This window comes from Parasteatoda tepidariorum, chromosome 2 (assembly GCF_043381705.1).
Source record: "Parasteatoda tepidariorum isolate YZ-2023 chromosome 2, CAS_Ptep_4.0, whole genome shotgun sequence".
Lineage (NCBI taxonomy): Eukaryota > Metazoa > Arthropoda > Arachnida > Araneae > Theridiidae > Parasteatoda > Parasteatoda tepidariorum.
Window position 1 is genome coordinate 5,618,593 of NC_092205.1, and position 23,319 is coordinate 5,641,911.

Below are 23,319 nucleotides of genomic sequence, written 5' to 3' on the forward strand. Positions count from 1 at the left end.
TGAACTACGTGGTTTTTAATCGATCAATTAAAATTTTTAAAAATGTAAAAATAAAATGGATGATTTAATTTAGGCCATGCACACGATGACCCTAATTCTTATGGTTTTTCTGTGGACTATGGGTCGAAGGAGGAGAAGCATGTAGGAAAAGCAAGAATGGAAATTTAACTCTGGTAAAATTGAAGATTCGATATCGATTGAAAAACGTTAGTATTATGTTCGCTTCAAGAGAAAAAAAAAATCGATTTTTTTTAAAAAAAGTACCTAAAATATGAAAGAGTTACTTAATTAAGTATTAAAGCCCAGTCGACTCTAAACAAAGAATCTTATTGCATCTTATAAAAAAAATCAAAGGGGGGCACCTGATATTTTTATCGAGCGTATTTTAAAAATTTATTCAATACCGACTAAAACTGAAAAATAAAAATTCTGGACTTTCCAGGAATACATATATAATAGGACAGTAATAAAACGAGTTTTCCTGGGTTTCCAGGGTAGCATACGAGCCCCGGGAATAACCAACCGCCTCCACACATAAGCTATAATTAGACCTACACTATACACTTGCCAAGAAACTCACTAATCCACTGGGAAATTACTCTCCGAACAACATTTAAATAACATAAGGAAAAAATTGATTAATAAAAAAGGAAAACTGAATAAAAAATCATTTCCAGCTATGTTCGCAGTTATAATCTGTAAAGCACTGAAGGTGAAAATCAGGTCACGAAGTATCGAACAGTTATTCTACGCAGTCCGGCCAAAGTCTAGGGAAGAGATGCAAGGACTAGTATAACTATAGCTTACCGGGACCAGGAATTGGAAGGGGGGGATTCCAGGACAGGGGGAAATCAATGCTGTATCCCGGGCAACGCCGGCGCTCGTCTTTCCACAAGATGCCAAAGGCTCCTTACGCGTGGATATCCTTTCCAAGAGGAGGCCAAGGAAAGAAGGAAATTATACGTATGAAGGAGACGATAGAGAATTTAAAAAAAACATTCCATCGAGTTGGAGAAAAAGTTAAATATTTTAAGACGTTAAAAACCAATTTCATTAAAAGTTTTGGAATTCCACTACTACTTTCGGTTTGAATGTTTTCGCTTTTCACCCGGCAGTTCAAATTAATGCTAAAGCATCAAAGTTTCCGCAGAGTGAATTTTTAAAGTAATTTGAATAAACTTTGTTAAGTGGCCATGCACGTACATTTTGATGGAGATATTAAAGTGGGATACAATTTCATTTTGATATTATGTAACGCGGTGGATTTAATGCGCTAAAAGAAAAGATCGATTTGCTTTGAGAGATTTTTGTGGAAAGCTGGCACTAATGGAGTAGGAATATAATAGCGGTTTGAAAATAAGCTCATCGTAAAAAAATAATTTTAGAAAAGACATCATCTTAATTTTTAAAAATTTGTGAATGCATCATCTTAATTGTGAGACATTATTTTAATTTTAAAATATTTGGTTACGAAGGAAACTGAAGATTAAGTCTAAAAATAGAATTTCGCAAAGATCGAAAACGTATCGAAGATGGAACAATCGAAGACAAAATTGCAGATAACTAAGAGCTTAAAAAAGTTGCGTTAAATTTTAAAACGTGCATCATAAATTACAGGAAAATAATTCTCTTAAAAACTTAATGTTTAATATATTTGAATAATGGCTAAAAGTACATATCAACAACTCACCTGCATTAATATTAGTTGGAGTTATTGATTTAATCAACACCAAAGCACTTTTCTATCTTTTCTATATTTATTGTTTTTATTTATTTAAATCTTATTCATTTGAAAAATCATTTAAAACTTTTTATTCATATTAATAATTATACAAATTTTGATTTGTATTTTTACCAAAACTATAACAATATCGTTATTTTCAATATTTGGCTAAGGCTACTCTGTTCCGCAAAACACTCCTTCGATTTTACAACGAATCGAAATCCAATTGCAGTCGAACCTCGATCCACCATCTTTCATTTTCCCGTCTTGCTTTAAGGGAATTTTATTCTTATAACGTTAATAATACCCGTTCAGATCGCGTTTGAAACCATCGAATTCTCGTATCTATCGCTCAAACATTTGGCCTAAGTTGTTTCACTTAGCGAAGAAAAATTGTTACTCCTGATGCTAATAATGAGAAGAAAATGAGGACTTGTTACAGTTTGGGTAAACGCCTCAAACAGCACATTTGATGTCTATGCCTTAATAATTAAGACTTAATTGATGAAAATGTTTGAAAATTGTGGTGTTCTCAATTTAGAAAACGGTTATAAAATCTGAAGAGTTGCAAAGTGATACTAATGAAAACGACGAAACGGAATCACACAGTCAGTGCCAATAACAACTTTCTATCAACGAGTTTACATTTTTGAATTTGAAAATGGATATTAAAACCTAGATTTTTATCTTCAATGATAAACATCAAAAATTTATAAATTTCAGTTTGTTTTTGAAATTTGCCTTTAATAAATTTAGATAATTTAAAACAAAATACCTTTTTATAGTTTAAAAGTAAACCTTTTTAAGTTAAACAAATAACTTTGTTTTAATATGGTATAGTTCATAATATTTTCAACTCAACATAAATGAGCATACGATTTATGGACCTTATGATTTTGAAAATTCGTTCTAAAAACTTTAAAAAAAAGACGACAAATCCAGAAGTCTAAAACTTAGGCGAACAACGCAAAAGACGCGAATCGACTTTTAGTCGTTCATTAAATTTATAACAAGGACAACATCCTCAATTTATGAGAATGATCGTTTTTAACGAGTTTTCTCAGTTCGTTCCGATTCTCGGTCTGCACTTACAGCCAATCACAAGCAAGTAACGAACATCTACTAATATATAAATTGAAAAGAATAACGCCATGCTTTAGTTATGTGATTTCTCCCCATTATTTCATGCTTTTACTAACACCATTATCAGTTTTTTAAGTAGTTAAGAGAGACATTCATTACTCTTGAATTATTGCTACATGCATAGGCTATGTTTTATACAGACTAAATTGCAAGAAAAAGTTAATATTTTAACTGAATTTTCTGGGTTTCTTGATGAAGTTTTAACAGAAATGCTTTGCTCCCATGTAATTAACATAAGTCTCATTAATTTTATCGTAATTAGCAAAGTAATCCTTTGTTTAGTAGTATATAACAAAATTATATATTTTGCCTTATAACTTCAGGAAAAATGCAGTTTGAAGATTGTAGCCATTCGGTCGATTTTACTACAGATATTTAAGGTCAATACAACTACGTATTTACTGTAGAATTTTTGAGATTGGTACTACTGAAAAATTACTGCAGTTTTCAAACTGAAATAATTTTTTAGTTCTTAGACTGAACCGTAACCAGCTATTCCCCACCATCTCCAAACTGTATTATTTAAAAAAGATTTCTTCAATTTATTTTTAGCTGATTAGTGTTATGTTTTAGACTTAATGTTATGATTAATATTTGCCATTTTGATGTTATAATTTTTCCAACTTGATGACAAAAAATTCTTACTTAATCGCTTAGCTATACCTATATCTATACATCAAAAGTCTACGTGTCAAAATTTGAAAGCTAGTTTTGACTGGCTTCCAATTGACTTCTTTGATATAATATGTTGACAGAGTTTCTTAAATTCATCAGATATCAGTCTCATAAGTCGTGACATAGTGTTTCTACTTTAAATGAAAAAATCTTTAGTCAATAAGAATGGGCGAAATCAAAAATAGTATTTTAACCAAACGAGTTTTTTAGACAACATCTCAAAAGTTTAAATAAATTTATGCCACATTTGAATGGTAACTTATTAATTTATTTCCAATTGGTTACAATCCAATTGGTTAGAATCCAATTGGATACAATCCAATACAAGTTTTTCTGTTAAAATCTATAATATTCAAAAAAATCTTTTAATGCAAATAGTTAAAAAAAATCACTATAATAAAACCAAATATTATAAAAAAGTAAATAAAAATTTAAATATAATATAAGCAATTAAAAAATATGTTTAATAAAAAAAGTTCGCTTCATACGGTTTCTACTTTATTATATTCGAGAGCAAGATCACTCTTTTCTTTGAATTATATTAAGAGATAAAAAAAAACTAAAACAAAATAATAAATTAAGTCATAAAAAGAAATAAAGTGGAATAAACTCTATTAAATAATTTTTAATCTCGAGTAATTAGCATAGAAAAGTAAAAATAATTGAAACATCATTATTAATCAGTCAAAAAATTCTTTACATAAGATAACCACTTTTATTCAACTTCGTATAATCCTATTATAAACGAAGTAATTGAATGATCTTTCAAATTAATTTAGAAAACTTAATAAAGTGCAATGATTAAAAGCACGTGAAATTGTTCCCACGATACATTATAATTGCAGTAAAAAAAACTGATAAATTAAAAATGCTTAGTTTAATCCTCTTACATCATTTGTAATAATTATTATTTATTCATATTATTATTGCTTCCAAATTTATACCGGGATTTATTTGTTAGTAACTTCATACAAATATTTCATTTCGATTGCATAATTATTAACACGGGGGCAATAGATTTTAAATATTTTGACCACAATTTAAAAACACTTACATTAATTATTAAAATTTTTAAGTGTTTTATTAGAATTAATATTTAAAACACTCATATCGAAATCTGTAATATAAATTTATTTATGTAATTTCGCAAGTATGATTAAATAATGTCTCAAACAATTTCGATAAGTTCTTAAATTATAAAGACGATAAAAAAAGGAGAATAAAGAAAGAAAAAAAAGAATAAAAAAGTTTTAAAATATTTACGATGCACAAAATTTAAAGTTTGATTCTAATTTAAATTTTAAAAAATCTTATTGATGCTTAAGATAAATCAGCTAACAATTAATTCACAAAATTAATTAATCAATTTAATTTTTTATTAATTAATTTCAAATAATAATAAAAAAAATTGTATATAAAATTTACCATCTCCATTTCATTTGACAAAAAATATTAATTCCAAAAAACTAAGTAACGAACTTCACTAATTAAATAAATATCTCAACCAAAATTAATCATCATTAGGCCAATAACAACTAAATAGTCTTTTTCACAGAGCGGTGTTTCATTTCACACCAACGTTTTAAAAACTAATGAGGAATCTAGGGTAAATGATTGATCCCTAAACAACCTTCACCATGTAAAATTATCTTTTCCTTCGATATACAATGCTTGGAAGGAAGCTTACTATCTTCCCGGACTAATTTCAAGCAACTTGACTTATTCGTTACGAGGCCCTTGGGGGGAAAACTACATTTTATGACAGGATGGGAAATGACAAGATCTAAACGCTCCTTATTTTACATTTATTTGCACAAGAAATTCCTGGTTTTAAATGAGGACTTATGTTAGTCTTTTAAATACGATGAAAGTCTTTTAAAACTCGAAGGATTTTTAAGAAACAGTAAAGTAAAATATTGTTTAATGAGCGTTACATTTCTATAATAAAAGGAACGGGAAAATGTTTAAAGATATAACTGAGATTTTATTTGAAAATATAATTTATAATCAGGGTTAGTTGTTTTAAATCAGCACGATTTTAATCACGTTTAAATGAAAAGATTTTATTTTTTAAGAAATAGTCAATTTAAAAATATTTTAAAGCCTTTAAAAATGGGATTATTTGAAGTTTTTATTGGTTTTCATAGGTTTAAAATTTATTATGATAATATTACAGTTTTAATAAGTTTTAATTTGCAAAATAACCAAAGTACTAGGTGAGTAATAAATTACTGCATTTTTAAAATAAAAGTTAGAAATTTTTGGAATTTTCAGAATGGTAAGAACTTAAAGAAAATCTAATGGAGAAGGGGGGGGGACGTGTTAGTGTAAAATCTTTTTAATTTTAAATTCTATCTTCAAAATAAGATTTTCATTTTAATATTGTGATTTCGAATCCTAAAGTTTATACAATATTAAAAAGAAACTATTCTTTCTAAAAAGCTGTTAAAAGATGAATTCAGATAGTGTTTTCTCATAGCGTGTTTTTTCCTAATAGATCGGTAAATTGAGTTATTCTATATTAAATTATTTGTTAACTTGCAGTTACGGTACAGTACAATGCAACAGATATTTATTTTGTTATAACAATCTTCTTTTCTTTAATTTTTGGGATTTCTCTGTGAATTTAGTCTGCTTTTCAGAGGTTAGTGAAACATTTCTATTCCATTTTTAACGAATTTAAATCATTTACTTGATGCATTAAATATTACTATAAAACAATTTTCAATGCGCTGATATATTTTGGAATGAATTATGATATATTTTTGAATAAAATTTCATTTCTATTAATTGATCATTCTTCTATTAATTTCATTTATATTAATTAATCTAATAAAATTTATTTCTATTCATTTCTATAACTTATCCTTAACTAAAATTTAAGTATTTAAAAAAATTAAAAAGTCTAATTTAAACATTGAAAAAAAAACAGAATCTGATTACAAAAAACACATTTATTCAGACATACTTACATAAAACTATTAAATTTTTTAATTTTTTTAAAAAATGAAATTAAAATAAAATCACGAATTCTTTTTGTAAGAGCTTCAAACTTTTCGTTAATACTGTCAACGTATACTCTTTTTAATCAACTAGGTTGTCAGTTGAAGGAATTTTTTTTTTCGAAAATAATTATTACAAATAATTTTGATTTCACTAAAACAAAACTGCTTTCCTCATGTATTTCATTTAAAATTAAAGATAAAAATGTAAACGGCAGAAAAAACATGCAATCCATTTTACATTAATAAAAAAAATCAAAACACGTTTCATTAGAAGATAATAAATTTTAATAAAACATTTATTCCATTATTAAATATTTATTATATAATAGTAAATATATAAATATTTATTATTATAAAATACTTATTATGCAATATTCCCTATTTTAAGTCTTGCCAATGTGCAATACTTTTTGATGCGATACGAACATATTAAATTTCAAAATGAGGGCAGTAAATATTAAACCTTTCCTCATTAATTAATTAGTCTTTTAAGTACACTAAACCTTAAGCAGAAATAAATTAAACACGACTACGACATAATTACTGCGAGACATTCCTGGAGGTTAATGAGCGAAGTGATCAGCAGCTGAACTACTTACAATTGAATGGGTTCCGTATATATAATAATAAGTCACATTTTCAATATAGTCACATAAGTCAGTACAGCGTTTTTTAAAAATATTTCAGCGATAAGAACACAATTTTCTTGTTGTCAATAACGTATATCAGTATGTTATCTAATAGAAACTTAGGACACGGTGAAGTATCCAACAGGAAACAATAATAAGGAACAGTTTGTACAAATTACATAATTAGAGAAAACGAGACTTATCGATATATTACCCTGAAACTTCGCAACACTTTATTTTAAATACCTTATTTTTCTCATAAATGTGTTTCTTTAACAGGTTAGGAAGAAAAAGTAAGAGTCTTGATTTCAACAAGCTTTTCAATTAAATGATAATTATTACTCCATTACCTTATTCCAATGATAAAAAAATTTCTTCCGCCATTCTTTGGGAAATTTATGATGATACGACAGCTCTGCAAATATACATCAATAATAAAAAGAAAATGGAAAAAAAAAAAAAAAAAAAAAAAAAAAAAAAAAAAAANAAAAAAAAGGAAGAGCGGCATCAAAATTTACGATTGTGCATAAAGCAGGAAAACTGAGAAGACGACCAGAAAAAAAACGCACTCTCTCGAAAATAAATATTGACTCAGTGCGCTAATCGTTTTATTTTTGTAGCGACAGAATCCTTTTATTCAAACAGAGCAATTTAAATTTTAGAAAAGAAAAGATAGCTCGCTCAATGGATGCCATTAACAAAACATTAGAGGTGTCCCATTGGAATATTAAAGATATTCCGGCAAAAAATTATTACTAATAGGGATTCGAAGACATTATTGGCAATTAATACGCTTGCGCTCATTAACCAAGATGAAAGAATCGGACTCGAACTATGCCGTTCGAATATTTATTAAGAACTAGAAGTTTTTAAATCGATTAGGAGAGCGCCTTGTCAAAACATAATCTAAGGCGACATGCAAATTGGTCTTTTGGGAAAGAAAAAAAAAATTCAGCTGTTTAAAAAAACATTTCTCGCCTAATGTCGGATGAATTCTTGATAAATTCCCTTTTTCGGTTTGCAAGAGATTTTTTCCCCTATAACGACATTTTTCTCATATATATACTATGTATATATATATACTGACAACCAAGGGGAAAACATGCACTACTAGAATAATATTAAGATATTAAATGTTTTTTGCATGTTAAGTTTAGTTACCAGCATATTCAAATTCTTAGTTGTTTTACTTTTTTTAACATGTTCGCATATTTATGGAACAAAGGTGAATAATTTTTCGAAATTCTTTTTCGATTAGTAATCAATTTAATTCTTTACTCGAAATAGTAATCAATGGTTAAAAAAATCTGGGAAATATTTTTTTATTGGTTTACTTACTTTTAATTTGGGGCTTAAAATATTTAAAAATAATCCCGAATAATCTGGTTTAAAAAAATAAATAAAATAAACTGTCTGCACGTTTACAATTGTGACATAGTTCAGTTAGTGTAGTACAATTGTGTGATAGTTCAGTTCTCAGTTGCAAAAGCAAAATAAAGAAATATCATCGGTTTGGCGACAAGAGTCAATATACACATATACATGCATTCGTGTTAAAAAAAAATATAGATGTTCAGAAAAATTATACTTCAGAGTTGCATTTATTGAGTTCAATTTTTATTTTTAAATGCTTTAATTAAAGCATATTTTTTAATAATTACAAATTGTATTTTAATAATTACAAATTACAAATTTTAGTGCAAATATTTTCCGTTTAATAAAATAAAAACCTTAAACATTCAGAATATAATACGAGTTAAATGAATCAAAAATAAAGGTATGGAAATAACGAGCATAAATAACCGTTGTGCTTTATTTGAGTTGTTTTCGTTAATTTATACGTAGCATAAAGTACAACCCTACCCTTATTTGGATAAAATAAGGCAACTAAAAATTTAGTCAGCGCAAATCAAGTGAACTCAATTCATTATTACGAAAACAAAAATGCTTCAGCTACATTTTTTTTTTCCTTTTCTGAAGGCTGATTACAAAGCATAAATTTATTTTATTGGAGCAGCGCAACACAGTGACGTTTAACAGCGCTTCCCTCATATTTATTGGTTTTCAGTCTCCAATTTTATGACTTTCCTCATAATAGAAAGAAAAAAAGGGGCATAATTTATAAATCCGCAAAAGTTAAAGTCGATTAAGACTTATCTATTTTTACACAATAGAGTTACAGTTACAATTAAAAACGGGGAAGAAAAAAATTTCTAAAGCCAGTCTGGATATTTCGATAGAAAAGAATTAAAATAGTTTTGCTGGAAGCAATTAGGATGATGATATTTAAAATATGTCATCTCTGTCCTTCCCATTAAACACTTCGCAGTGCAGTCAGCCACGTACTACAGCCTGAATTTAGCCTGTAGGTACCGGCCGTTGCCATGACGATCGCTACGTCACGTGTTACGGTTAACGATGCATGAATATCGATAGGAAAAGCACCGCTACTCATAAACAGGTCAAAAAGGATTGAAGATTAGAAGTCAAATGAATCAGAGAAAGTTGGGGAAAAAAGGAAAAGAAAAGAAGGGAAAAAAAATCATTGCTTCTGTTATTCGAACAGAGTTAGGCAATAAAAACTCAAATGATTCCCAAAAGAGAGAGTAAATCATGTGGAAAATGGAACAGAAAAAAAAGTACCATTTTATTTGCTTAATTATTAAATTATATGCGTAATTAGAGTTTTACAATGAGTTTTTTTTCCATCTGCTACATTTAAAGTATTAATTTACATCTTGAAATAAAAGCACATAAGATTTCATTCGATAACATATAGGAAATTTTTTTTCAAAGTTATTAGTGCTACAAACTGCAAGCAAACATAAATCACTTCTATTCGATAATAAATATTATGTGAATTGTTTAGCTGTATAATATTTTTTATATTCAATTAATAACGCAATTGCATCTCTTTATTTTGTAGTTCCTTTAATAAATCTAAATAGTACAAAAGTTTGTTGGAAAAAAAAACGAAAGATCATAAAATATTAAAACTAAAAGTTGATTTTTATTACTTTTAAATCAAAATTACATTGCGGTAAAACTACAAATTAGAATTGAAGTCAGTTACAATGTAATGAGTCAATCTCTATCTTCTAGAATTATTTTTGTGACAAAAGTCTAATCAATTAGAATTTTAACCACGAAAAAAAAATATTATAATCACGTAATAAGGTTTTAAAAACGTTAAAAAATTTTAAAAAAATATTGCACTACAAAATTAGAACAAAGATTCTTTAGAACCCACATTCCAGAGCACTTAATAGTAATATATTAAGTTTTAAAAAAATATGAACATCGATTGTTCATACTGAATGTCATTAACACAATCCTCAGCAAAAATATATCAGTGAAGTAAAACATGGATATAGTTTGTATCAAAGCATAAACACTTAATGAAATCACATAAATAAAAATGATACATATATATATATATATATATTTTACATCTTTGAAATTCAAGAATACATTTGGTGACGGAAAAAAAATAGTTTATCACGCATATTTTGAATTAATGACTGTATGCTACATTTTGCAACATAATCAAGAAAATAATTACTAAGCAACAGTCTAAAAATCGTTTTGTCTGCAAACAAATAGTTCCGAATCAAAAACAATAAACCTGTTGCCAAAGTTTCAGTATAAATATTATAAAAAAAACTAACCACAGTTAAGAAGTGAAAATAACAGAACTCATTTATCACAGAAGGCAGATGCTTTAGCATTTTAAAGTTATCCAAAAATCAATGGGCCTAGAAAACTAAATGATGCAGAAAACACAATTATCAGATACCAGGGTTTGTGTACCAAAGCATTCTAGTCACGAAATGCTGATTAATTCAACTGTTCTCCATGGCAACAAACAAGTCTTTTAAAGAGGGGGTGGGGAAGGAGTAAAGGAAGAGCATCAAAAGAGGGGGGGACTAGGCGGAGTCCTATAACAAACATGTCAGAAAAATCGACAGCTAGGTCATTCAACTGAACTCAGTGAAAAATGAAATTAGCTTTAGACATATATTATACAGCCCTAGTGAACGAACCCTTTTTACCCATTTTCAGACACATTAATGATCTTCTGACTTGATTTGCATTCAAACAAAACATGAAGTGAAATTGGCACCAACCACCACCAAACGATAAGCATTTTGGTAATGAAAATAACTCAAAATATTGTGCTCCTTTCAATGGCAACACATAAATTTGTTTGCGCATTAATCACTTCCATAATGGTCTACCTTATTTTTAGAAATTGCCGTTAATGACTTCTCTTTCAGCAAAGTATTTATATACGTTTATTAAAATGAAATCGATGGCAAATTAATTCCTTAGCTTACTGAAAGTTAAAGAAGCAAAAAATTGAGGACAAAATAACTTAGAACGGGAGCAGATTGAACGTTACTACGCAATTGCTTTTTGAAGCAAGTTTATTTCCTTCACCTTCAAGTAGATTTAAGAAATATTTTTTTATTTGTAATATCCCCCCCCCCTTGTTTAAGATTTAACGAGTTTTACAATCCAATACAGGAAAAAAATTTCAAAATAAGGAAGACGTTTGCTATTGCATGTCTTGTATGAATTCTAACAATCTTGATGAGAAAAAAAAATAATTGGAGGGCTTAGGGCAATACAATGATGAGCCAGATTTTTCAAACAGTTCAGGGGAGCGGTTTTAATGATCTACGATTTTTTTTAACAACAACTTTCACATAGTTCAATAGATGTTACAGTGTATTGTGCTGTACTTAAATGAAAATTTTAGAAATGTGTGAAGCACTCATCTTGAAACATTACAAAGGAATAATTATTTGGAATTGGAATAATAATAATTTGGGAATAAATATTTTTCCAAAAATGTAATTCCTTACTATATTGTCTCAACGCATTCAATTACACAAAAGATAGTGATTTATTATTAATTAAAATATTACATTGTTAAAATTAACACGTGAAACCTCCAAAAAAAATACAACCTCTGCGTAGCAACTACCTTTACTTATGACCATTTTTGGTGGGCACGACATTTTTTTCCATTGGCATGGTGTTGAAGAAAACCTTCAGGAGAGACCATCAAACCTTTCATGGCGACCAGGATAACTTTCGAACCTGACACGCAAATAACCAATGAAGGGAAGAAGAAAAAAAAGAATGAAATGTGTTTATAAGTTTGGTGTGTAGTGTGGCTCTTGTATAGAGTATCCCTAAACTGGGAACAGCAGCTTTTTCACTGAAGAAAATAGCAACTTGGAAAATTAAAATTGCGTGTAAAGAATAATGCTCCTTAGTTAGCATTTTCAAGTCCATGAAGATGACCCCTAAAAATTACACACTTCCATGAAAGATCATTTAATTGTGGAACCAAGAGAGGTCACTCTGAAGGTTTCACTAATAATAAACGCTACAGTAGCTCGTAGCAGATCAATTCGGGAGTTACTAAAGAAAATTTTAAAATTAAACTTATACAAGATGTTCCTTAATGACTCCTTTCTAATTTTTAGAATCTTTGTAGAAAACAATCTCAAAAAACAATGCTCATTAAAATTGACATTTAATTGGGAAAGAATACGAGCGTTTTTAAGCTCTGCTCATATGCTAGCGAGGTTTTATAAAAGAAAAGAAAGAATTAAAATAGTTTAAACTTGTTTATTTGACGATGAAGTTTGAAGTTACTCTCTAGTAAAAGGCGCGTGCACTCTAGGATAAATCTCATCCTTACTCTTCCCAATTTCAATACTGATCAAGTCTGAATTAGAAAACATTCTCAGATTAAATATTATTTCTTACAACCCAACGTTAAAAAAATTTTTTTTATATGATTTTTGTTAAGGCTCGAAAGAAATATATCAAAGGTAAAAAGGAACAGCTTGTTTAGAACACTGATCTAAATTAAAACTATCACACAAACAAACCTCAGCGAAAAATAATTTAATTTGTAAATAATTCCAGGAAAAATAGTAAATCAGAGTTGAAATCAATTCTTTAATAAAGAAAGATGTTTTTCCAATCACAGTTTTAACGTTTATAGCAGTTCTTTTAATTTTTCATTTCGAGGTAAACCATAATGCGGCTTAATTTATTCTTCTTCAGCTTATGTACATACACCAAAAACAGATTCGATAATTAGACTATAGCACAAGGATTATAAAATTTCACAGTCTGTCCCAAATTAAAAACCAAATTTAAGATTATTCATGATAAAAAGATAAAAAAATCTTCATTCCTCTAATTAAATATTTTAAAAATACTTTTTTTAGGTTATAACGTTTAAATAAACTATTTTATAAAGTCAGGGTTCCGCTAAAAACAGGTTGATTATTTAGGGCTCCGTAGCCGATAAAAATTGGGAATAGCTGATTTAAACTATTCTTATAATATTTATTACTAAACAATTGCAATGCAATTTTTATTATGTTCCAGAGTCATATAAAATAAATAGAATTCTTCCAGAAGAAATTCCAAACTTGATTCAAACTAATCAAAATTAAAATGTATATCCAGATATGCACAGAAGAATTTTTTTCCCCTGATTTAAGCGAGTAATGGAAAAACTAATTACTTCACTTATACTAAAAGCAGTTGTACACGAGTTGTAAAATGTACGCAATTTAAAGAGAGAAAAAATAAGGACAAAATAAACAAACATAATTTTTTTGTTGTACTTCTTTAAAAAGTCTCAAGACAAGATTTATTCTTCGAAATAAAAAAATATAAATAAGAGACACGAAGGAACACAGTAGCATTCAAACGGATTTACAACTATAAGGCAATAAAATAAGATAAAAAGTAAAATAAAATAAACCTATATGCAAATGTAATTGGAAAAACGGAGCATAATATCACACCTTCAACATTTATATAGCATCTGCTTTTCCGATATGGAAAATAAAAACTATAACTTTGATACAAGTGAGAACAACGCAATGTAATTTATGATGGGAACATAAATAATAATAAAAAAAAACTGCTTCACGCAAAAGACAATTTTTAGACTCAGAAATCTAAGTAATTGAAAATATTCTCTGTATATTTTTAATATCTCAAACAATATTTAACAGAAAACGCGTTTTTTTTAAAAAAAAAAACATATCACTTCGTTTTTTAATAAAAAATAATAAATAAACTAACAATGTATTGAAATTTATGGTTTCATTTCACTAATAACGAAATTTTTGTTTTTATTAATCGATAATCATAACTCTTTTCTTTTTTAAGATTAAAATATTCTGGAAAGAGATGTTGAATTTATGCTTCAAATCCAGCAATTTCCTTTTTAAAATTTATAAAATGTGATAAAAATCTCGTCGAGTTTAAACAACATGATAATATAGGGAAAGAGAACCTCCTCTAATGTAGTGATTTTAGCTTATGTCGCACATTTTTAAATGCAGTAAATTGTTTTTTGTTTAAAACAACAATTATATATAAAAAATATTATTTCTCGTTAACATTTTGAACAATTCTTACGTGCAGAAACTGGGAAATTTTTTAATTATTAATGCAATTATTCTACTTTGTCACCAATTTTTATGGTACACACATTTCATGGTAATTTCCATTACTAATTTAAAATAGTCGAAAATACTGGAACTTATTTTGAGGCTATATTTTATAATTTTATTAAGGCTGATTTAATAGATTTTGAGATTTAATATGTTAGTCACGGTCGATTGGCAATCTAATTATTAAGCAAATCTGAATTTTAAAATGTTATTAATACCTTTTTTAAAGCTTATATTTTAAAAAATATTTTTACTTTCAGAATGCACACATGATTGAATTGAATTTCAAGAGAAATCATTCAAGTACACCTTCATTGCTTTTTGGAAAAGATGATAAAAGAATTAACAGTCAGTTTTTTTTTTCTAGTGCGGCATCATAAAAGGCGGGTAAAAGCTAAATTCCCATTCATTTTTCTCCTATTCAGGAAAATTAATTTATATTATCCTACTCGTTTGAACAACAAACACATAACCAACGGAAATTTGAATTTACTAACAAAATAATATAAACTGAATAAAACGAGGAGAAAAAGTTAGTATTTGAGTAGTTCACCAATGGAATCTTAAAATCCATACATATTTTTCCGCATTATTCCAAAAACAAATAAATAAATCACTCAAATTTTAATAAAAGTAATTTAAAAAATAAATCAAAAATCATCGAAATAAGAATTCATTATTCCAACGCAAATTCAATAATTTGAAAGCAGACTCAATTACTTAAAGATGACATCCGTCAAAGAAAAGAAATATATTAATACACTAAAAGCGAAATGGTGGATCTCTATTATCAAAACTCCTAAAAGTACTCCATCATTGAAGGGGCAGATGCAAAGAGTAGAAGCTCCTCGACAGCTGGCTTGCCCGCCATGCTTACACACACAGAGAACGTGTTGCTATGGAAACAAGTGCAGAAGGATAGAGATAGTGCATACTCTTAGTTTTCTTGAACAGCTATGACCCATCGTTAGCTTTTGTGGACAACGTCAAGTGTTTAGTGACAAGGGGCACAAAGCCTGCGAAATGTTAGTCATTAATATGGGGTTCTGCTGCATGGATCTGGTAGGGTGAGAGCGTTTTAGGTTGCAGAATAGAATTGTTTGCCATGCACTTAATGCGTGTAAGAGGGTTAAATATACTAGAGCTTACTGAATAAATCTAACATAATATAGGAAAATAAACTACATAAGTAGTCACAATAAACTGATCTCTTTAATCCGGTGTTTACTTATATAACATTTCAGAAAAAAACTAGGTTGGCAAAAAAACGAACAAAAGCATTTTTATTATTTGTTGAATTTATTCAAGATTTTATTTAATATTATTTTTTTTTAAAGAACAATTTCTGTTATGTTCTGTTCAGAAATACTTTTTCCAATTAGAAATTAGTTAATGACAAAATTGTAACGTAAAGGTCTGGTGTTAAGTTTATCACTTGCGATAGTGATCAACTTATAGATGGAGATGAGTTATTATTTTCTTCTATGATTCGCTATGGGTTTCTCATATATAACTTAAATATATTAAATATACATAATAAATTATTAAATAACTTGAATATATAAGTTATATTAGAAATATAGAGAAAACAACGAAAAAGACTTCTTAAAGGAGAAGAAAAGATATTTTTGATTAAGTTTTTAAAAAATATTCATACATTTAAAAAAAAAATTTTAAATAAAAAAAAAAAAAAATGAGGAAAAGATATAATCTCGATAAAATCTTTTCCTTACTTAATTTTATTTTCCAATTTTTTTTTTTCGCATTTAAATTTTTTTTTTTTTTAATTTATGAATATTTTAAAAATATTTTTTAACAATCATTTCCTTTAAAAATTCTGTACGTCTTTTCCCTTCTTTTCTCCATATTTTCAACTTATTTTATAAGTTCCATGTACCTGCAGCTTATGCGCAGTAAATAAAACTGATTATTATTTTCTCTTCGTTAATATCTTTTCTCCTTCTCTCTCTCTCTCTCTGTATATATATATATACTGTTGATATTGTACACATCAGGTAATTCAGACATTTCTTATATATTACCAGTCAAAATAAAGGTAAATGCATGTAACATTTTAACATGATTAAAAAAATTAATTAGAAATACCAGGATAGACATTATTTAAATAACTTAATTTACATCATGATTAAAATTGCGATTTAAATCACATGATTTTTAAGAAAAAAATCCTTGATCAATTGATTTTTTTTAAAGAAAATCATTGTTTTAAGCCGATTGGAATTTTTTAAAAATAAATCATGAAGTCGAAAATATTTGTATAAATATATTCTTTAGGGTGTGATTCTTTTTAAGTCCCCTTGCTGTTAGGATAACCATGGGAGGTTTTTTCCTTTCCATGTTACCAGGGTNTTTTTCCAGTATAAAAAAATTTCCCTGATAATTCCAGGTTTTCAAGGTTCTCCAGGTGGGTGGCCACCCTGGTTACGCAAATGAGGGTTAGTTCCGCCAAAAAGTCCTCCACGAAGGCAAATTACACCCCATACTCGGATCCAGGAGTTCCCTTGTCTTCTGGATTAGGTTCAAAATTACAAAGCTACGAAGTTGAACAATGCTAGTTGAACACTCAAAAATAGGTCGGCTGTTCAACGACGGTTATAATAAAATAAAATAAAGTATAGGTTAAAAACATATAAAAGGTAAAAACTAAATAAGGTGTAATTAGTAGCCGGGAAAAAAAATAACTAAGCATACACTCATATAAAAAAAGCCTGCAGTGACTTTTTCAGGAATTATATGGAGCATGAAAGGGAAATTTTTGAGTATAATATAATGAGCTGAGTAATAGGAGGAGGTTTCAAGCGCATCGAACAAAGCAAAATAAATGTTTCTTCCGTTCATTCAAGCAGTTACTGAGTGAGTAATAAGTATATTAATTAAAGGCATTGTTGGTAATCAAACGCGTAGGCAGTTCGAATCATTCGCATTTAGTAAAAAGGAGTGTCGCAATTTTATGTCACTTATTTCTCATCAATTTTAATTTCTGGACACATTGTGAAATATGGGACATAAACAATGCCATTAGAAAGGGCGCAACGACTTTTTTTAAGAAAAGAGCAGCAAAAAGTAATATTTTTTAGGTTTCGGGAGCCGCAACAAATTCAGATATAGAATCAATTCGTAATAACTTAATTATATCGTAGTGTTATAAGAACAATATCAGTTCATAGTTAAAATTAAAATACGAAGTAAATAGAAAAGTATAATGTTAATAAAAGTTTTGCAAAGTATCATCAAAAATTTTAAAAAACTATTTTTAATCAAGTGTTTTTTAACTCACTCCTTGAAAAGAATTATTCAACTTAATTTTTTTTAAACAAAAAAAGCTCTGCGATGTATTGTTTTATTTAAAAAAAAATTAATAAAAATAAAATTTCGAAAGTTCATTTGAATATTCAATTTTAACAAATAGAGTCAGGCTTTTGTATTTCGGAATTTTTAATTTTTATGTTAATTTCATTGTTTTTTCATCAAACTTTTTTGAATGGATTTTAAAAAAACATTTATAAAATTTTTTAAGTTAGTTCTTTCCAATTATTTTTGTCAGAAAGATGGGGAGCCACCTATTTATCACTCTAACACCATATTAGGTCGAGATCTGCAGATCGTGCACCGCTATTACGTTTCATTTATTTATCTACTTTTTCTTTATTTTCCATTTCTATTTTATTTCTTTTCATTTAAAGAAGTTAATTTTTCTATTATATCGCAAAATAAACTATTTTTAAGTTTCAAAGCATAAAATTTTTTTTTTTTTAAATACGAGTCACCTAATATTTTTTATAATAGCGATATGATAATGCCTAAAGCAGTTTCTCGAAGTGCCAAAGTCATCAATTTATCTGTCGAAATCAGAAAATTGCAAAACATAATGTGAAACTGCCAATCCATACTTAAAGATCAAGGATAAGTAAAAAAAAAAAAAAAAAAGGTNAAGTAAAAAAAAAAAAAAAAGTACGAGTTTAAAAGTGTCAAATTAATTAAATCCACGAATTAGGTGTTATTATTGGCTTCAAAACAAAATTTCTAGTCGAAAATTACTCTAAAAAGAAAAGTCTCACAAATAACAAGCATGTCACATAAGAACATATGTTTAGAGCTTAACTATTTATAGTCACTACACTGCAGACATTAAATTATTTATAACTAGCGATTTCATATGTTGCTAATATTTTTGTTTCTTTACGCAGGCACTAATACATGTTTAATGTTTAATTAATTAAGGCTTTTATAAAATTTGCTTTTCAAATTTGGTTTTAAACATAAAATTATTCGTCATTTTTAAGAAATGGTATTCATTTAAATAATGGGAGGTTTTTTTTGACGGTACCTTCAGAACATTTGTAATAACCATATAAAGTTTTGTTGCAGAACAATGCAATAAATTCTGTTCTGGTGGAAAAAATATGAGTCAAGATGAAGAACTATTAACTCTGGTTAAAATTTTTATTTATGCACTAAATTAACGAGCGTGAATAAAATAATTTGTTACAATCTTAATTTTAACTAAACGTCAAAAAATAATTTATTAATAAATTTTCTTAAATATTACGTAAGCAGTAAAAATAAACTCTATTTGATTGTAATGGGTAACCTGTAAATTACATCAACGAAGTGATTCAGGTAGGAAGGTATTCAAAGAGAAGAAAATAAAGTTGTTTCCAAATTCATTGCCAAATGGTTGTTTATTCTACAGTGTGGACTGTGAAAATGTGACAGAAAGAGCGTTGTAGACGATTGATCGCCCGTTAATGGGTGCCAAATGCGAAATAGCTTTTGTTGCCTAACAATTTTTTTTCTTCTTCCTTTTTTTTTTTCTAAGTGAACGGGAAGATTTTATCACGCAAGGTGTGGGTTTAAATGCAATAATCTATATTTTACAATAGTATTTTTTGCAAAAAAGATAAATATAAAACCATGACTCGATCATTACCGAACTTTGTCTTTGTTACGATAATGATGCGATATTTAACCCTTCGAAGCAGAATTTTTATTAAAAATAACATTGGTATTAATTTATGTCAAAATAAGTAAAAAAAAAAAATTTTTTTTTTGGTGTTTTAATATTTTACGGTTAAAAAATACAGCATGAAACACTGGTGTCTTTTTCTGAGTTAAAGGTAAAATCTTTATAACTATAATTTTTCCAACTTGCAGTTGTTCAGATATATGAGAAATAATTATTCATCATCAAAATTTTGTTAATTTACAAAATTAATTATTCATAAATTTTTGAATGTAAGTGAGAAAAAACTTTTTGAAACTATTTTTTTCTGTTTTTTTTCCTCTTTTTTTTCTTTGATTTCATATTTTAGTACAATTATAATTTCGATAATCTAACAGATTTTTTAGTAACTATTACTCAGTTCTTCATAATTAAAAAATGCCAAAATATATTAAATACATTTAATAAAAATGATTAATGAAATATAATTACAATGAACCCAATGCTTANTTGGTAAAAAATGTATTAAGACAAAAATGTATTATTAGTGAGTTCGAAATGAAAATTGAAAAACGTAATAAAAAAATCCAACTTTTTTTATTTGAAATGTATTAAATAAATGAATAAAACTCGAAAATGAATGAAAATAACTTGCTAATTAATATTTTTATTAATTTTGCAAAATAATTGCATTTCGAAAGTGGTGTCACTGAGTCTGCTGCGAGAATTTCTCAGAACGTGCTTAGCTCCGCTGAATAAGCGCTCAACGGGAGCACTAGAAGGAACTGCAGTATTATATTTCACATATAATTTTTTTACGATTGGATATCGGTTGGATTTTTTTTTAGAAAGCTTACCGAGTTTTAGAAAAAAGTAACGATTTCATTCGACATTTCCGTTACAAATACTTGTACTTTTTCCCTAAAAAAGTAACGAAAGTACAAGTAAAAGTACTAGATTTAAAAAGTAACAAAGTACAAGTAAAAGTACGTAATTTTTACTTGTACCGGCGGTACAAGTAACGAAAGTAAAAGTACTTCCATACATGGTAACTATTACTCAGTTCTTTATAATTAAAAAATGCCAAAATATATTAAATACATTTAATAAAAATGATTAATGAAATATAATTACAATAAACCCAATGCTTAAGGCACGGAACTGTCAATTGTGGAGGGTTGAAATGCTGACCATATTGCCATTATCATACTGTCAATAGTCTAGAAGTTGAGCCTTTACATCCATGACCCCTTTAATCCATAACTTTTGAATTACATAATAACTTGTGAATTGTGGAATAACATAATTACATTGCTTACATAACTACTTTAAAAATCCTGCTAATAGCAAAATTTTAAGATTTTTTTTTTTCTTTTTGATTCAGTCCCTTATTTCCAACGTTTCATAATACACTGAGCCGTTCATTAGCTAATATAGCAATAATTTTCACAATGATATTCTGTGAAAGTTTTAACATTGATTTAAAACTGAAGTATAATTATATTACAGATCGCCAAAATATAAAAATACGAATCGCTAAAAATAGCAAACCAAAGCAAAAGGTTTGCGTTATGGTAACATAACTTTGCAAAAATGGGATAAAATTATTTTATGTATAAAAAAATGAATGCATAAATGTCATTAGTCCATCTATTAAAGAGTGATTTAAGAGCTCTTCATAATCTTAAATTTTTAATATGCATTGCCTGTATGGCCACGAAGTAAATCCGAAGATGAAATTTATAAAATAAAAATGAACGTTTTTGCGTATTGCCTGTTTTTTTTTTAATTTCCGATCACACACATGTTTGAAAAGACTTTAAATCATTCCCTTATTCCCAATATTTCATAATACACTGAAAAGTTCGTTTTCGTAAAAAATTTTATACTGATATTCTGCGGAAGTTTAAAAAAATTGATACAAGCTAACAATTTCCTTTTCATGAGCACAAACGTTCATTTTAATATTAAAAATTTTATGTTTTAATTCATGTCACCTCTTTTCTTTGTCTGGCAGTTAATTTTAAAATCTATTAAGACCCCAAGTAAAAATAATAGTATTTTTAATTAGCATTATTGAAGAAAAAAATGATGAAAAGAAAAAATGAAAATAAAGCAATTATTCTTTATAAAAAAAATAATAATGATTTTTGCATGCATAATTTATAAAAACAAACCTTTGTAATGATCTTGACCGTCCATTGTTGTTCTCATGATGTCCATTAGTTGTTGCTCTAATGGGTGCCGTAGGTTGTCAAGGGGACTGCTTAAGTTACTTGAAATTTGACGGTCCTGCAAAACACATACAATCTAAGTGACTTGGACTTCATCCAATAAAAACAAAAAATTACATTTAAAGCAATACATGCATCTATTGCATGACGTAGCGCTAAATATCAAGAGACCATTCTAATCGTGCGTAGCATATCACCGCTACATCAACATTTAGTTAGTATAAAAAAAAAACACAAAAAAAAAAAAAACACAAAAAATGTAACTTAAAATCTAAGAGGTTAAAATTAAGGGTTAACATAGACATAACTAGAATTCTTTCAGCTAACTATCATATATAATTCATGCAATTTTTAGCATAATACAAAATTTATAACTGTTAATATATAACAATAGATTTCTTTATACCATATGGCACAATACGTAAAATAAATGAAAGAACTACGAAATTATTATTAACTTTAAAAAAAAGTATTAAACTGGCCTTATTAAGTATTTTTCAGGCATTAACTATTCCAAATGCACGTTAAATTAAATTTGAAAATAAATGCAAGCCAATGTCTAATAACGAACCTTTCTTCCGTAAACAAATAAAATATTTCAGCCCTTTCAGTTAGGAAATTTAATTAAAAAAGAAGTCAACTTTTCCTGGGCACATATTCACTCTTTTTAAGAATAAAAGAAAACAAAGTTGAAATTGCATAACTCAAAATTGCGCAACGGACTTTTTAGAACTGCTTCCAAGAATCAAGAACATGAATAATTATTTATTTTCAGTAACTAAAAAACATAGTTTTTAATAAGAGTTGCGAAGTTAGCGGATGTTTTGCGTTTTAATTTATACATATAAAATACGTTTAAATATATTGTAATATTTTTAAAGATAAACAGGTGTTTCGAAACTCATATAGTTATGCAAAATAAAGAATATTAAGTTTGTAATCATTAAAGAACAAACTTGCATAATTGTCACTTTCTAAATAAATTTTAAAAAATGCTTGATAATTTTAATAATGTATTAAATAAGTCACAGAATGAAATTTGAAAATTGAGTCTCAGAATAAAAATTTGGTCTGCGCGCTCTCTCCCTTTCTGAAGTAATTTGGTGCGAATTTATTTAATAATAATAATTTCATTCAGTCTAAGTTAAAACAGATTTCAAACGCATCGTTGGTGGGGTAGCAGACCAATATTTTACATGGCCCCTCTCTGGTGTAAATTAATGTGCGATTTAATTAAGGCTATTTTTCGAAGGCTCCGTCGTAATATGAAATGATACTTTATTGCGAATAATATGCTATTTTCATAACTGCTGTAAGTTTGCAACTGTTACTTATGACCGTCAGGTCAAGTTTAGCCTATCTAAAGTCAACGCTGTCTACGCCTATTTTGAAAATGCCACAAAACGTCAATATGGAAAAAGCCCACAATTTTGCAAAAATGAAAAGCA

At 27.7% G+C, this 23,319-nt stretch overlaps 1 protein-coding gene across 2 annotated transcripts in view; it reads right to left on the bottom strand.

The window, feature by feature from the left end:
* LOC107442216 (cytoplasmic polyadenylation element-binding protein 2) overlaps positions 1-23,319 on the bottom strand; it is an 80,164-nt gene that overhangs the window by 27,249 nt on the left and 29,596 nt on the right. For both annotated transcript variants that reach the window (XM_016055714.3, XM_016055713.3), the window contains exon 2: positions 21,815-21,929. In XM_016055714.3, the coding sequence (XP_015911200.1) occupies positions 21,815-21,929 (115 nt within the window). The remainder of the gene's footprint in view (positions 1-21,814; positions 21,930-23,319) is intronic.